This window comes from Styela clava, chromosome 14 (assembly GCF_964204865.1).
Source record: "Styela clava chromosome 14, kaStyClav1.hap1.2, whole genome shotgun sequence".
Lineage (NCBI taxonomy): Eukaryota > Metazoa > Chordata > Ascidiacea > Stolidobranchia > Styelidae > Styela > Styela clava.
The window spans coordinates 15,146,200-15,163,308 of NC_135263.1; the positions used below are offsets into that span (position 1 = coordinate 15,146,200).

The 17,109-nt window shown below is 33.9% G+C and overlaps 1 protein-coding gene across 5 annotated transcripts in view; it reads left to right on the forward strand.

The window, feature by feature from the left end:
- Window positions 1–17,109, forward strand: part of LOC120341479 (solute carrier family 12 member 4-like) — a 29,593-nt gene that overhangs the window by 7,814 nt on the left and 4,670 nt on the right. For 3 of the 5 annotated variants that reach the window (XM_039409991.2, XM_078120068.1, XM_039409992.2), the window contains exons 3-23: window positions 2,605–2,684; window positions 3,142–3,264; window positions 3,750–3,896; window positions 4,815–5,000; window positions 5,572–5,813; window positions 5,904–5,982; window positions 6,543–6,747; window positions 8,044–8,211; window positions 8,926–9,024; window positions 9,482–9,539; window positions 9,622–9,796; window positions 10,358–10,476; window positions 10,848–10,946; window positions 11,571–11,690; window positions 12,295–12,399; window positions 12,496–12,664; window positions 13,888–14,083; window positions 14,553–14,722; window positions 15,287–15,418; window positions 15,754–15,861; window positions 16,833–17,009. In XM_039409991.2, the coding sequence (XP_039265925.2) occupies window positions 2,605–2,684; window positions 3,142–3,264; window positions 3,750–3,896; window positions 4,815–5,000; window positions 5,572–5,813; window positions 5,904–5,982; window positions 6,543–6,747; window positions 8,044–8,211; window positions 8,926–9,024; window positions 9,482–9,539; window positions 9,622–9,796; window positions 10,358–10,476; window positions 10,848–10,946; window positions 11,571–11,690; window positions 12,295–12,399; window positions 12,496–12,664; window positions 13,888–14,083; window positions 14,553–14,722; window positions 15,287–15,418; window positions 15,754–15,861; window positions 16,833–17,009 (2,957 nt within the window). Of the gene's footprint in view, window positions 1–996; window positions 1,717–2,604; window positions 2,685–3,141; window positions 3,265–3,749; window positions 3,897–4,814; window positions 5,001–5,571; window positions 5,814–5,903; window positions 5,983–6,542; window positions 6,748–8,043; window positions 8,212–8,925; window positions 9,025–9,481; window positions 9,540–9,621; window positions 9,797–10,357; window positions 10,477–10,847; window positions 10,947–11,570; window positions 11,691–12,294; window positions 12,400–12,495; window positions 12,665–13,887; window positions 14,084–14,552; window positions 14,723–15,286; window positions 15,419–15,753; window positions 15,862–16,832; window positions 17,010–17,109 lie in introns of those variants that run through there. The other 2 variants (XM_039409993.2, XM_039409994.2) reach the window with 2 other exon arrangements.

Below are 17,109 nucleotides of genomic sequence, written 5' to 3' on the forward strand. Positions count from 1 at the left end.
GTATCTATTACGGAAGCATTTCTCGTGCGAAACACTTCCCAGAACTACACTGAACTGTCCTTCACGAAACACGAAAACGTTTCTCCACTAAACATTTCTATATTTTATTTCCTTCGGTTCCAATTTGAAAAAAGGCATATTATGCTTTTCTGACCGGCATTGACTAAAATATCCCGACACAGAAAATTAATTTTTGGCCGATAGCGCAAATAAGTTTGCGGCAATTTGTCGATATCATTTCCGATTGGTCGTTCAAATCTTCCTTATCAGGAGTAATTGAATACAAATGTGTGTACAAATAGCTTCGAATGTAATTACCAACTTGGGAATTGTTGTACTTTGATTTACCGTCCCAAAAGCGCCATCAATCTTAAAATAATAATTAATTATTTTACATGAAACATTTAAAATTACTTTTTAAAGTGAATCGATTCACTAACATAATTTCATTGGGAGTAAAATTTATTGTTTTTTAGCAATAGCCGATTAAAACTATTGCGTTTTAATTAGACGTAAAAGATTAGTAAATATTCCCAATAACACGCTAACGGGATTTTCAAATAAACTCGATATTACCTTATCATATAGGCCGGTTATAACTTCTTATACCCGTTTTTTTTTTGGTGCGATAAAGGGAAATCTCGAATTGAACGACGGCGTATCAATGTGTATTATCGAGAAGTTTCACAGTTTGATTTAATTAAATACTCAGGGGGTCGTTTGTGGTCAAGCCTACTTTATCTCAGATTTGATGAAAATCGATTTACCGCAGTCGGAATTGATTGGTGGCTTTAATTAATTTGCGCATTGTGCAATGAGTTGGAACAAAATACCGCTCATTGCGTCAAGTTCGATGATTAGTTCACAACACTTTGTCGACCCCTCACTATACTTTCGCGTCTGCAGGTGTGTTGTCAAGTTAAGTTAGGGCGTATGAGATATTAGATCGAATAGGATCGTGAGGTAGTCTTACTACAATCTTAAAAGTGAGACAGACTATCCTTATTCAACCTAATATAAATATAAGTTAAACTAATAAATTTTGATGTAACATTATCAGTGTTTCAGTGGATCATGAACATTTTTATAGGCTTTTTTATTTATTGTATATTGATTGTTTTATATTCCTTGACACTTTTTTTGGAAGTGGAAGTTTGAAAATAATCTGGAGAGTACATGACCAATAACAGCTGTATAACATTTTAAATGATCTATGAAGTGTGCCTATTCATTAATACAAAGCTGAGTTATTAAATTAAAGTGCCAGCCTTAGTCTTTGTTTACGTCTTCTTAAAATATAACATCCATTGCTTGAAGTCTGAAAAGATTTTTTATCTATTGAATGGAAACTCTTAGGTGCAAGCAGGTAGATAAATAGGTCAACAATCACTGTTCTACTCCATTTAAGAATTTGATGGTATACTTGATGTTGACAGTATTAACATTGAACAACTGTGTGAAAGTTTCAGAACGCAATCATTTGATCATAGGAATATAGAAGTTTCCAATTTTTGACTCCTGAGCTTAAGGTTGTTAAATCGATAGAAAAGATTTGTGTACTAATGATTACTATTACAAGATAATAAAATATGACTAGTGAAATTGATAAAGATTGTATGGCTTCCAAAATAGTAGAAAATGAGAAAGAGAAGCCTTTCAAGAAAGCATCTTTTTCTAAGCATTCTCTCCATCGACTCTCGAAGCGCTTGTCACTGAGTAAGTTTATACTGACCTTGTAATGTAAAGCATTGAAGATGTTTTTATCTGCAAAATGTCGAAGCGAGAATTAATTGTTTGATATGAAATCTTATGGTTTAAATTCTGTACTACTAATATTGAACAAAATGTATTTTTGTACTACTATTTTATTATAAATTGCTATATAAGGATATTTTGCTATTGACTTCACTTCGCAAACAAGCTTTCTGTAGTGAAGCACAATAATAATAAATAATCGTGTTTTTAAATATGCATTGACCTTATATCAAAATTATACTTGATGTATGCTAATGGTATATACCGAAGTTGAGACTTTTCACACGGTTTTGTCATAACTTATACGTTTTTTTTGCTTCATATTCATGCTTTGTAAATGAAATTATTTTTGCAATAAATTATTGGTTTAGATTTCAATAGGAAATTCATTTTTCTTATTTATTATTATTTTAGCTACAAGGGTAAGAGCAAGAGGGTTAATGAAAGATTTTTTTCAAATCATGTTACAGAATATATATAAATAACAAGATACGTATATAAATATATAAAAGAATATATAATGCTGTTATTTATAAAATAACAGAACAAATATGTTAGTTATACGCTGCTCTGATAGGTTTATATTATTTGCCAGTTTATTGTAGGATGTAACTTCTGATTTTTACAATGACAAAAAAAATTGAAGTTACCAGAATGCACATTAGATTTAATAATAATCATCTCTTTTTATCTCGCATTTTTCTAATCAACAATACTGTTATCATACTTTATTTAATCAATATTATATAGTTTATAATCTTATTTGAAAAGTGTTTTGTTATTTTATGATTAATATTAAACTATCCATTATTTATTTAATACCTCTAATACCTACATTTTCATACTCAGATGCAGGTGGAAAAAAGAGATCTGTTCTTGTTGACACAGAATCTGGAGATGTCAAAGGCGACCATTTTGCACTATATGAGGTAAAAAAAATCAACCACATGTTCAATGTCACACAACCTGTTTCTACTGTAATGAATATAAACAGTTTATGTTTGGAAAGGCGCTCACATGAATATAAATACAGAAGGTTTTTCTCTCTTGTCGCCGCGTTAAATCTTTGGTTGCTACAACTTCTATCCAAACTGATGTTAAAGAACTATGCAAGAGCTTGAAATTCTAAGCGCCTCACTAAAAAGTTTTGCATTGTGAGACTATTTTAATTCGTTGTGTACATGGAAAAACTAAATGTTGTTGTGTGTATGTGTATTCTTCGATACCAATACACTAAAACCTAATGTTTTATTTGCTCAGCCACATATTTAAAGCAAATAGAACATACCGCTATATTGCGCAATAGCTCATTTTTGGTCAATTTGTTTGTGTATATACCGGTATATATATTTCACTCTCATCACCTGTATTGAATCTGTTTTACAGGAGGATCTCCAAGAAAGACCTCGTGTTGCCACTTTGCTCAGTGCAATGGCAAACTATACTAATCTTCCACAAGGAGCAAAAGAACATGAAAATGAAGAGGAAGGTGCAAAGAAATTGAAACCGGTGGGATTGAATTAAGACTGGGTATTCTGGTCTGTGGGGGGAGAGAGAGATTTTATTTTTTTGCCAACCAAAATTAAATAACAGTCATCACAATAATAAACAATAATAATAATTAGTAATAAATTAGTTGGGTATAAACAGGAGGGAGTTCTATCAGTATTCTCAAATTTAATGACTTTGGCAATACTGCATTTCCTGCGATTGAGCGAGTGCTTATTGAATAACGTTAACATTTGTTCTTGAAGTCGTAGAATTAGAGTTGCATCATCGTCTATATATTCTAATCGGAAACTCACCCTTTTATTGCTGAATTCTTATCTTCAGCAGTCAGTTTTTGACAATTACCAGAACCAGCTCTAGCTATAATATACATTTAAATTTTTTATTTATCAAATTACAGTTTAATAACAATCATTTTTTATTGAGAATTAACAATATTTCTAGACTTGTATATTTTCATTTATTTTTCCTCTTTTCATTTTCAGGCTCCAAAACTAAGTACTATTATGGGAGTATATTTGCCGTGTGTTCAAAATATATTTGGTGTTATTCTCTTTATTCGTCTCACATGGATCGTCGGTCTAGCTGGGATTTGGGAGAGTTTTATGATTGTACTACTTTGTTGCACAACTGTAAGTAATAAATGGAGATTTTTATATATATGCATTTTATATATATTATTATTCTAGCTAGCCATTGTTTTTGATACCGTTTTTGGCACTCCAGAAATATGTGTACCAATATGAAGGTAAGTAATTTTGTTCGCCTACTTTACATCAAGTTGTGTAAAGGGACTTGGCTAACACAGACAGTCCCCGAACTTGTAATAGAACTGAAATAAGGAAAATCGGAACAAAATTATGGCTTACCCTAACCTGGTACACACACTACGGCAGTATAGATTTTCTTTACCTGCATTTCATGTATTGAATCGTTATTATTTTAGATTACAGAAAGTAGAAATTTGGAATTTTTGAGTTATTTGGTATATAGATTTGCAGTTTGATGTTTTAGTTACCTCGATATTTAGCTTAGATTTTTTTAACTTCAATTTTGCTGCAATTAATGCTAGTCTTTTGGCCATGGAACATGTTTTTGTTTGATTCAATAACTTCTTTGTTTTATTATTATTTATATCATACAAAAGAACATTTTATTTTACATTAGAAAACTTTTGTACTGTTCCATATTTCAATTTTTTCTGTGAATTTTCAAGCTTGAAAATATCACGGCAAATGATGTAATGCGTATTGCTTTCAATATTTCATGAGTGGTCTCCTTGACAAGTATGACATCATATCACATGATCACTGTAACCAATAATAAATTTATACTTAGATATTGATTAGATTTCTAATAATCTTACGAAATTTGGCCGGCCTACTGATAATTTGAAATTGATTGGTCTATTCGTTGCGGAGAATAGCTTTTATTCCTGACCACAAGGTGGTGGGTAATTAGCTTTCTGATATTGATAAGAAACTTAAGCAGAAATGAGTTTCAATAAAGCATTTTCACTGTATTTTATATGTACTCTTTTTATCTTTTAGACTCTGTTAACTGCCATTTCAATGAGTGCCATCGCCACGAATGGTGTCGTTCCCGCGGGTGGTTCATATTTTATGATATCCAGAGCACTAGGTCCTGAATTTGGAGGAGCTGTTGGAATACTATTTTACCTAGGAACAACTTTTGCTTCTTCTATGTATATTCTTGGAGCAGTCGAAATTCTACTGGTACGTAGCAATATTGTTCAGATTTTGAATTATTTTGTTTTCAAGTCTCGACTGTGTGTTGTTATCTCGTATTGAATGCAACAAGCTAGTTTGTGTAGTTAGTGTGTCGCGTTTTTATTACTATTGCTATTTACTAAAACATAGGTTTTTAAGAATCTTGGGTGTCTTTTTTGGGGGCCAAAATTTTGTTCCTAAAAGTGGTAGCTGGAGTCAAAATTTTTAATTTTATTGTGCATCTGAGCTTTAGTTGTTTTCAAATACTATGGAGTTTATTGTGAATTCTCCTAGTATCCACAGCTCTGACCGTAACCCAGTTTACACGAAATTATGTTGGAGAAAGACTTGAAAAGTAGAAAGTGACAAGTTATTGATTAAATGATGAAATTCTTTCCGGATCAACTTATTGAAGTAACATAAATTTACCCATGCTTGCAATTGTTTCAGGTTACAACATAGGCCCTTTGGGAAATTACTTTTTATTGGAAGTTTTGAATTTGTTGGTGCCGAAATGCCCATCGGTTTTTGATTGAGATATATGGAATGTAGAATAAAATTTTTCTTTTTATTTCAGACCTATATTGCAAACGATATGGCAATATTCAAACCATTTGCTGGACCTGAGTATAAAGCGAATCTTCTCAACAATATGAGAGTGTACGGCACAGTGTTTCTCATTCTCATGTCCTCGTTAGTATTCATCGGAGTGAAATATGTCAACAAGTTTGCATCTCTTTTCCTCGCCTGTGTCATATTGTCTATTGTTGCAATCTACGCCGGTGTTCTTAAAAGTGCTTTCCTACCACCTACTGTTGAGTAAGTATTTTCTACACATTCTTGAGTGTTTTTATGACTAATAAAGACTTACAAGACTTGAAAAAATTAATATTTTTTTGTCATTTACAGTGTCTGTATGCTGGGGAATCGTATCTTAAAAGAACCACCTCAAGGCATTTGCTCAAATTTTACAGATGTCAATCAAACAGTAAGTCTCTTTAGTACTATTTTGTTGTATTGAATGTACAGAGTAACCCTAAATACCAGAACTCAGGTCATATGAAACATATTTCAGAGGGACCATAAATTTTGTGCGAAGTGTCCTAGATGATTGAAACCATTGCGTATGATCCAATCATACATTATTTCTTATTTTTTTGGTACCATGTACTTCGAAATATCTGATTTCGTTTTGAGCATATTCTTTATGTTTAATCTTTAGGGATAATAAATATTTTCTTATCCGTTGAAAGTTTTTAGCTGGCTAATAATAGGAACCTGGCATTTGAAAAGCCTAATGTTATAATGGGAGAATTATTTTTCAAATTTTTTAGGTACTCCTGAAATATGCGCACCAAGATGTCACACAACCTGAATCCTAACCGGTACACACATACTATGTTCAGGTTGTGCGCCATCTTGGTGCGCATACTTCTGGAGGTCCGAATTCAATTTAGAAAAGTAAGGTAAAATATAGTAACTGTGTGTTTGGTTGTACACCAGTGAAATATGTAGTATTCGAAACTTAAATCTTCTTTTCCTTCACAGGAATATTCAGGACTCTTTCATATTTATTGCTCCATAAACCAAACTATGGTAGAAAATAGCACAATGATTTCTGTGAATGGAACTGAAGTTAACAGCACAGATGTTTCCCCAACTACACCAATTATTACTTGTGATAGTTATTATGCTCAAAATCAATTGAGAACAATACAGGGTATTCCTGGTCTGGCTGGCGGAGTTATTACAGGTAATGACTAAATGAATACTAAATATTTTAGTATTCTAGTTCTAGTAGACTCGATTTCCATCAGTTTTGATCTTGAATAATTTAAAGGTTCTCATTTAGCAGCCTTATTATAATACAGGGTGACCCTGCAAACAATACCCATAAATTTTTCAATTTTTTCTCAAATTTATTTACCACTTGAACGCTTGGAACTTCTGCTTGTGCATGATTCTGCTCAAAAGTTTCAGTAATATAGATCGCATTGCACAAAAGTTATATTCTCTCTTGAATATGTTTCGAATAATCTGGGTTTTGCGTTTTGGGTCACCCTAAATGTGCCAAACTTGGCTTTGTAAAAGTATATGTGAATCATGATTCATGATTTCCATATTGAATTGGAAAATGTAGGATAAACTCCAATTATGTTTCTGATTTGTAAAAATTGTTAATCGTTGTCGAGATCCAGTTGAGATTCAAGAGTTAATACATTTGGATAACAGTTTTGTTAAAATGTTGAATTTTATCTCTCTTACTTTTCACAATTATTCGTAATTTTATTCAAAAAAGTAGGAAACTGAATTACTAGTTAACAAAGTATTCCTTCATATATATGTCAGTTGGGTGATCTAGTAAACTAACTAGTTATTATCTGATATATATTAATCCAATGTATCAGGTGATCATCACAGAACTATAGCACGAGAACATGGCATAGAAATAGAAAGAAACGAGAGTCATCCACCAGGTTGGTTAGACAGTTTAAGCAGGAATGTATGAAATTATGGAAGTTGTACCACCAGTTGAGCTGAAATTAGAACAGTATTAGGTTGTATCGATTTGCTCAGAAATTAGATTGGGCACACTTAGAATTAGGACTTTTCATATTTATATCAGGAGAGGGTAGAGATGATAGCAACGTAAGACAAAAGAAAAGAATGAGAAATTTTGAAAGAGAAAATTATTTAAAAATGTTAAAAAATAGGTACTCTTCAAGCTAGTTTTCAAGTATTCAAGTATCACCTTTTTAAGTATTCAAGTAAAGAATGTATGTGAAGGAAAAATCCATAATGCACGCTTTTTCCTCATTTACTCAAAACAGCTTTCAAGTTTTAGCCAAGCCCTCGAAATATTATATCCAAAGGTCTCTTGTCTGCATACCAGTCCAAAACGGATGTGGTGAATTACTTATAGATTTTTCATTTCAGAAGTGAGAATTTGAACAGCCAATGTTTTCTGGTTATGTTTTCCATGCCTTGTTATTATTATATCATTATTTAATTATTTTACTTAATTGTAATTTACCTTTATTTCGTTTAGAAAATTCTGTTAACCATTACATGGACAATGGAGATATATTAACATCATCATCTCTTGATGAAGTACCTGTTGCACCTTATGAACCAAAAGGAACAGAAACATGGATCGTTGCAGATATAACTACAACTTTCACTATTTTACTTGCGATTTTCTTTCCTTCTGTAACTGGTAAGCTTGACTGACTTAACTTATTCATATATAGATGATATCTTAATGGTGGAAGTACTGGACCTTGCTATGTTGGCATTGCAGATAAGAAGATCAGTGGTATATTTTTATCACCTTATAAATAGTATTTTGAGAACATGAACATTCTTACGCAAAAAAAAAAAATTGATTTTCCACTGTGCTCTTAATTCAATCTAATTATAGCTCATGCATTGTATAGTTAATAATTGACAGTTTATAGATTTCATCATAAATCAGGGATGTGCAACAGGTGACCTGCGAGCCACAATTACGCCCATCAAGCAGCCATCCTATTTAGGCAGTTTTTGTTTAAAAAGCCGCACACATGGGTTAAAAATTCATAGATTTTTTTTTATCTTGTCACTGCGTTGAATCATGTGCCGTTTTATCCTGGGGCCTTTATTACTGTAAGGCTGAGCGAAAGCCTTTTCCTTGTGAGAATTTTTTAATTTGTTTTATACATGAAAAAAAAAAAATATTTGCGCGGCCCAACTAGATGTCTGAAGTTAGTTATATGACCCGCTTACATATATATATATCGCATATAATAATGTTGCACACCCCTGTTTTAAATATATTTATTTCATATAGGAACTTGAGCATTCTATCTAGTGCATGCTTTGTGCATTACTATTAGAAAGTATCACAATACTTATTGTTGATGGGTTCTCATATTCTTTATTTTCGTGACAGGAATCATGGCAGGGTCAAACAGATCCGGTGATCTTGCTGATGCTCAACGTTCTATTCCTAAAGGAACTATCGGCGCTGTATTGACAACTTCGATTGTCTGTATCCTTTCATAAAAAAAATCAAAATTTAGTTTTAAGATAGTGATAAATTTTACTGTTTGTCAGTGCAGTGTTTTCGTTGAGATAAAAACAACAATGCTCAAATATATAAACATGAAGGTCCAATAACTAACTGCAGCACTGTTCGGCTTTCACTGAAATCCGTTATCTGAATTTAGCTTCAAAAGCTTCTAATCAAAGGGAGACAGAAATAGTCGTGTACAGTAGAATAAAAAGTATTCCACTTAAATCAAAAAAGGCAAAATTTTTGGTGGAATATCGTACTGAAAGTTTAAAAACGATTGGTCTAATCATTTCAGAAAAAGGCAATTTTCCCAACGACATAAGTCCCCTCAACAACAATAACAACAATTTAGTAAAATGATCGAATAATATTGATTCCAATAGTAAAAAATTTTTGTTGAAGGTTCAGAACCTTAACTTCCATATTATATCAGATTTATCAACTGTTGTGTTTTTTGGAGCTTGCATTGACGGAGCTCTGCTGCGAGATAAGTAAGATTTTCATATTGATATTTTCCACAATCACTTTATCATAAAACTTTGCATAAATCATCATTCTTCATTTCCTTTTCAGGTTTGGATACAGCATAGGAAGTGATCTAACTGTTTCTCGTTTGGCATGGCCATCCAAATGGGTTATTCTCATTGGTGCTTTCCTATCTACTGTTGGTGCGGGACTGCAATCGCTAACTGGAGCTCCACGTCTTATGCAAGCTATTGCGAAAGACAATATCATACCTATTTTAAGTGTAAGTTCCTTTATAACTAAATGTTATATTTTTTACCACTTTGAAGCCACTGCTACCAGGGATGTCCATGACAAATTGGGTGCTGAAATCTATACAGAATTGGTTATATTCAATTGAGTAAATACTAGTGCTGTGGTACTAGACCTTTTTTTTCGTGGCCCATTTTCGTTTCATATAAATTTGATGGCCATTGATATTTTCGGGCAAGAAAAAAAAATACAAGAAATTTTTTGCAGAAATACCCACCTCCACTTTGATAATTAAATAAAAATTACTACTCAGTAGAAAAAAGATGGCATTATAATTCATTGTTACTACAATCAAAATTTAACTATAGTGAGTGACGCAAATGAGCTAAAGTTATGACTAACTCAAGTAATTTTTAATATATTTGTGGCCCATGTGGAAATGTTTCTGGGGTGGGCCATGGCATAGAAAATTTAGAATATTATATCTGGAACTTTGAAAGTTATTATTCCAGAATCTATTTGAGATTATTGTCTATTGCTACTCTATAAAAGTCACTTTTTTGCAAATAGTTACATTTTTCTGAAATTGCAGGTATTTGGTCGAGGAAAAGCGAACGGCGAACCAACGTGGGCTCTTCTATTAACTTTCTGTATTTCACTCATTGGTATTGCTATTGCTGATTTGGACTTAGTTGCTCCTATCATTACAATGTAAGTAGCATAAATGATCAATGTTTTGACTGAATATCAGGCTAACTAAAATACTAAGTTGGAATTAAAGTATTTTTCGCTGCTGTTTGGGCATGGTGAGTCAGACAATAGCTGTTGAGTCTGTTTTGACAAGTGTTTTAACAAATTTTAATACTTCTAGTCAAAATTAAAAAATTAAACATATTCTTAAATAACATAACTTCAAATGAAAAAATATTTTTAAGAATTATGAGAAAAATATAACAAACTATATCATACATACTACATTGTAATCATATCCATTAAGATAGCTTCAATAGGTGCCTGAAAGACTGTGCTGAAACCCATCTATGAGTAGCAAAAGACTTCATAATCATGTTTGATTTTTTCAGGTTTTTCCTGATGTGTTACATGTTTGTAAATCTTGCTTGTGCTCTTCAAACACTGTTAAAAACACCAAGCTGGAGACCAAGATTCAAATATTATCATTGGTAAGTATTCATCTACCCTTTTCTATCTTATTTTTTGTGGGGTTTTCAATTCTTCCATTTTCAGCAAGGCTCTTGACAAGATGCCACTGATACACAAGAAGCTGCTATTTTTAGAAAGACGTGAACCTTCCATGCCTGACATTTTTTATCCAATTTATCATACTTTTGGTGAGGAGGTGGGCATGTCCCATGCTCTAACCCAGAGGTGGGCACGGTTTTTGGGCCAGGGGCCCAAATCCATGTAAGTGTGACATTTTACGAAAAATATTTACACAAGTGAAAATGAGCCTTGTGACGAAACTAAATTTAATCGCAATCTCAACAAATCTCTTCAGCTATTGCATAGCCTAACATCAAAATTTGGTTTTAGTTTGGTTGTGGCAGCATCAGGCGGGCCAAATTGAACCACCCAATGGGCCGGATTTGGCCCGCGTGCCGAAGTTTATCCATGTCTGTTCTAAGCACTAGTCCAAGCTCTATTTCGGTAAAATCTCACAATACTAATTTATAAACATTTTTTTTTTAAATTTTTCATCATCTACTATAAGTAATTGAATAGAAGTGAATTCCAATTTGAACAATATAATTGAAGGATCTCCATATTGCTTTGTTTACTTTATTTAGGTTGTTGTCTTTTCTTGGAATGACTTTATGCATCACTTTGATGTTCATTTCCAGTTGGTATTATGCTCTTATTGCACTGGTCATTGCAGCATTTATATACAAGTACATTGAATATAGAGGGTAAGTGATATGTTATTTCAGAATAGGAATTATAGATATTAGCGGGAAAGGAATGTCCAAAAGATGGCCTATCTCTTATTGCACTGGTTATTGCAGCATTTATATACAAGTATATTGAATATAGAGGGTAAGTGATATGTTATTTCAAATTAGGAATTATAGATATTACAGGGAAAGGAATGTCCAAAAGATGGCCTAATCATACAGCAAAGTGTCTCGCCCGGTCTCAGTTATTGGTTTCAGATGCATGTGCTATTAGTTTATATTCACTGATAGACGCTCCAAAAGTGTGTGTACCAATATGAAGGTAACTAATTTTGTCCGCCTACTTTAAGTTGTGAGAAGGGACTGAAACCTATGGGCAGGGTATATTCACTTGGCTTACACAGACAGTCCCCGAACTCGTACTAGAACTAAAATAAGGAAAATCGGAATGAAATTATGGCCTAAACCTGACCTGGTGGTACACACACTATGGGAGTACCCACAGAACCTGGTACGCATACTACGAGAGTACCCACGAATACGTTTCTCTTCAAAGAATTGTTGATGTTAAAAAACAGTTAAATATACTTATTTTATTGTTCGTTTATTTATTTAATAGAGCTGAAAAGGAATGGGGAGATGGTTTGAGAGGTCTTCAATTAACAACGGCCAGATATGCTTTGCTAAGACTTGAAGATGGACCACCACATACTAAGAATTGGAGGTTTGTCATTTTATTGCAATTGCTAATAGCTATGTCATTTCTTTGAAGTATTCTGCGGAAAAAAATAACAATGAGAAAAAAATGTTTTATTTTCAGACCTCAGCTTCTTATTTTAATGAAATTGGACGATGAATTAAAACCAAAACATAAACAAATGTTATCGTTTGCACAACAACTAAAAGCAGGAAAAGGATTTATGCTTGTGTCTTCTGTTATTGAAGGAAATTTTATGGAAAAATTTCCAGAAGCTCAGGCTGCTGAACAGGTGTGCAAATTTTAAATTTATTTTGATAGAGCAAAAGGTACGAACGAAATAATTCTTTTATGAAAAAGCGTTTCGTAATAGTCATTTAAAAGAAGGTTGAACTATATTATTTGTAAGCACAAGAATCTTTCAGCTCACTCATCGATTTTTTTATTTTTTGCCATGAGTAACATGGTGGGAATAGAGCGGTGGTTCTCAAACTTCTGCGATCCGTGGAAAAAAGAAATGCATCAGAATTTAAAGAATTAATTAAATCAGTCAATTTACTTTGGCACCGAATTGGGGCCTTTGCTCAAGGCCCCCAGAGAACCACTCTGTGGCCTTGATTGAGTTTAAACCTGAGAAATTTTGGCCCCCTTGGGGGAGTTGAGGGCCCAGTTTGAGAAACCCTGGTATATAGTTTGAACCGGAGCTTTTTTGGCCCCCTAGGGGAGGTCAAATGCTCAGTTTGAGAAACCCTGGTATAGAGTTTGAACCGGAGCTTTTTTGGCCCCCTAGGGGAGGTCAAATGCCCAGTTTGAGTAACCCTGGTATAGAGTTTGAACCGGGGCTTTTTTGGCCCCCTAGGGGAGGTCAAATGCCCAGTTTGAGAAACCCTGGTATATAGTTTGAACCGGAGCTTTTTTGGCCCCCTAGGGGAGGTCAAATGCCCAGTTTGAGTAACCCTGGTATATAGTTTGAACCGGAGCTTTTTTGGCCCCCTAGGGGAGGTCAAATGCCCAGTTTGAGAAACCCTGGTATATAGTTTGAACCGGAGCTTTTTTGGCCCTCTAGGGGGGGTCAAATGCCCAGTTTGAGTGACCCTGGTATAGAGTTGGAACCGGAGCTTTTTTGGCCCCCTAGGGGGGTCAAATGCCCAGTTTGAGTAACCCTGGTATAGAGTTTGAACCGGAGCTTTTTTGGCCCCCTAGGGGAGGTCAAATGCCCAGTTTGAGAAACCCTGATATAGAGTTTGAACCCAAGATTTTTGGCCCCCCTCGGAGGAGTCAAGTGCCCAGTTCTAGAAACCTTGGTATAGAGTTTGAACTCGAGATTTTTTGGCCCCCTATGTGGAGTCGAGGGCCCAGTTTGAGAAACCATGGTATAGAGTTTGAGCCCGAGATTTTTGAATGAATCACTAACTTAACCTCATGTGAAATCAACACACGCGCCAAGTCGCAAGAAATTTTTTCTGTATTTTTAGTCGAAATACTTTATTAAATGCTCATGATCTTGGTTCACAGGAAGTACAAAAAGCCATGAATGAATATAAGATAAAAGGATTTCATCAAGTTGTTGTATCGAAGGATGTATCTCATGGTATCGATGTATTATTACAATCATCTGGTCTGGGAGGATTGAGACACAATACTATTATTCTCGGATGGCCTAATGGTTGGAGACAAAGCCCTGACCCGGATGCATACAGAGTATTTTTGAGTAAGTTATTTTATCAAAATTTTTCTTTTACTATGTTTTCACTCTTTTCTCGGTGGTGTGGCCCACTGTGTTAAGCACTAGGAATCACTCGCCACTGCACCTCTGATTACCCTGTGTGGGAGGGTTCCCATCTTACCTCACGAGAATTACTGGACTCCCCGCCGCCGTGTGATGGTTCACGTAACTGTTGGTCGGTTATGTCTTCCTCCGCCACCAAGTACATGCCCCCGGAAACAAATAACTGGCTAACTAATCCCATACCTAACATGGACCGGTAACTGGACGAAAAGCGGTGGTATATGATTGGGCCGTCTTGTCGGCAAGGATCAATATGTAAACCCAATCCTAGCAAGGCTCTTTACAATTTGCATTTTTCTGCGTTGCTGCATAACATATGATTCAAAAAATATTTTATATTTTTATCAACCAATACCTAATTTCTTTTCATAATGATTTTCTCTGTTATCAGATACAATTCGGGCGGCTGGCGCAAGTCACAATGCTATTCTTGTTCCTAAAAATGTTCAGCTATTTCCTGATAGACAAGATCGTATCATGGAAGGTACTATCGATGTATGGTGGGTCGTACATGATGGTGGATTACTTATGTTGCTTCCCTTCCTTCTCAGACAACACAAGGTATGAATAAATGATATTTATTAGTAATATTCAGTGAATGACTGAGAATCTTTGTTGAGGAAAATCAAATTGAAAAGGTTGAAAAATGAAATATTTTAATCTTAATTATCTAATATGATTTAATATGATCAATTTAGTGGTTGAAGTGTTAGACTTAGACTTGTGGGCAATGCAAGTCAACATTTCGGGTTCAAATATCATGCCTGACGAGGGTGCAATGATCTGGATGCCAGTGCCGGACTAGAAACATTCTGGTTCTTCCCCAAAATAATAGCTCTCCACATGCAGTTAGGTATCAGTGTTTGCTTCTGTATTACCGTGTTTGGAACAAAGGCGTGGATAAAATGTTATAAAACAATTTTCGGTGTTGTATATTGTATTGTATTACATATGCTTGGCAAAATAAATGCACATAGATTACTGGAAGTTTTGGGCACAATCATACGCTCTCCAGTTTCATAGAATTAATTGAGAAATTTGCCAATTTTTTTTCTTCTTCTTGTTCACCCTGTATGACAAATTTTGTGGCAAGAACAATTCACTTAGTTATTATTTTTTTACTAGGTTTGGAAGAATTGCAAAACTCGTATATTCACTGTAGCTCAATTGGAAGACAACAGTATTCAAATGAAAAAAGATTTGGCAACTTTCCTTTATCATTTACGTATTGATGCTGAGATTGAGGTCGTAGAGATGGTAAGATCGTTATTATTCATTGTTTGGATTGATGTCCTATTAGCTATGATTTTATGTAGTGGATAGTTAACTGTATTATCCCACTATTTTTATCTTGTCCGCATACATTTCCAATGTGTGTAAAAGTACCAAATAACACAGCAATCAAAATGAACTTCTGATGAATTTATATTATTGCGCAACACTCTTGTCATTTTGGAATTATAAGTCCTACGCTTTTAGACTATAAAAGATATAAATAACTCGAATGGATATCAAATATGGTTTTGTCGTCCTATCAGCTTTTCTCTTCTCTAGGATAAATATGAAAATTCTTTTTTAATACTTATTTTTAGGATGATTCTGATATATCAGCATATACATATGAAAGAACATTAATGATGGAACAAAGAAATGAAATATTACAGCATTTACATTTATCAAAACGGGAATCACAACGAGAGGTAACGCCATTTATTATTATATTTTTATTCTTGAAAGCATGTTGGATAATTTACTTCAATCCCAGTATTTTGTAATTTTGAAAATGTTTTCCCATCAATTTTACCAAGTTTTTTTGATTTGTCGAGTATGTGCCGCACATGATATTAAATTGATGGTATGATAATGGAAATTTCACTTGGAATGGTTTGTGTTTTGATTTTAATCCATTTTAAATTGCTTTTCTAAAACCAACGATTGTTATTTGTAAAAATTGTGAAATATACGATTATACCGATCACTGGGTATAACCTAATTTAGTTTAAGTCTGTATTGATCATATGTTAAATAATTTATACAATAGTTTTGTTATTTTATCCAATGTGACATTTTAAACTTCAGGTTACATTTTTATAGATTTGTTCAAAGCCAAGTAGAGCCTTATAATTCAATTTAGATATAGCATTAGGTATCTATTTCAGGTCGGCGCATGTTGTTAAATTCTGATCCGAATTTCTTAAAATAGGCAATCAGCCTGATATTGGTCAATATACTATGACATCATATCAATTTTGTATCTCATTGTCTAGTATTATCGAAGCTAATTTCTGTCCAAACTCTATTTTTTTTTTTTTTTAAATTATAAATGGCTTCAATTTTTTTTTTATCTAAGACAGTTGTTCTCAAAACGTTCATGATTCGTAGCCCCCTTCTGAAGATTCGTTAGCCTCCTGCCCTGATCGTCTATACAAATACCTCAAATTAATACTTTAAATTTATATAGTAATGGTGAATGGTACCTAGTGGATTCTTTTGCTCATGGCCCCCAGAGTATCACTCCATAGCCCCCTATGGAGGCTGTGGGGCTATTTTGGGAAACCTTGATCTGAGAAGTCTTTCTGCTTGAAGCATTGCCAGTTTTAAGCACTTTTTTGTTTTTCTGAACGAGTGTTAAATTGATTTAAATGGTTTGATATTGCGGTGATGCACAAAGGTTGAACTGGTGGTTGAAAGATCTAGAAGTTTCCGTGCCAAAAACTCCCCTGCAAAATCATTTCCAAAATCTGGAAATTCTTCCGCAAATGGCAAAGTTAAGAAGAAAGTTACTTATGCTCCTACTCTGACTTATCATGAAAACGGAGTTATGGAGGTTGAGGGGCAAGAAAACGAGGTGAAAAAACATCAGCAATATGAATGGCATTGCATGTTGTTTTGTTTTGCTGTGATCAAAAATAACAAATTTTTTGTTGTTGTGAATTCTGCATTTTGTA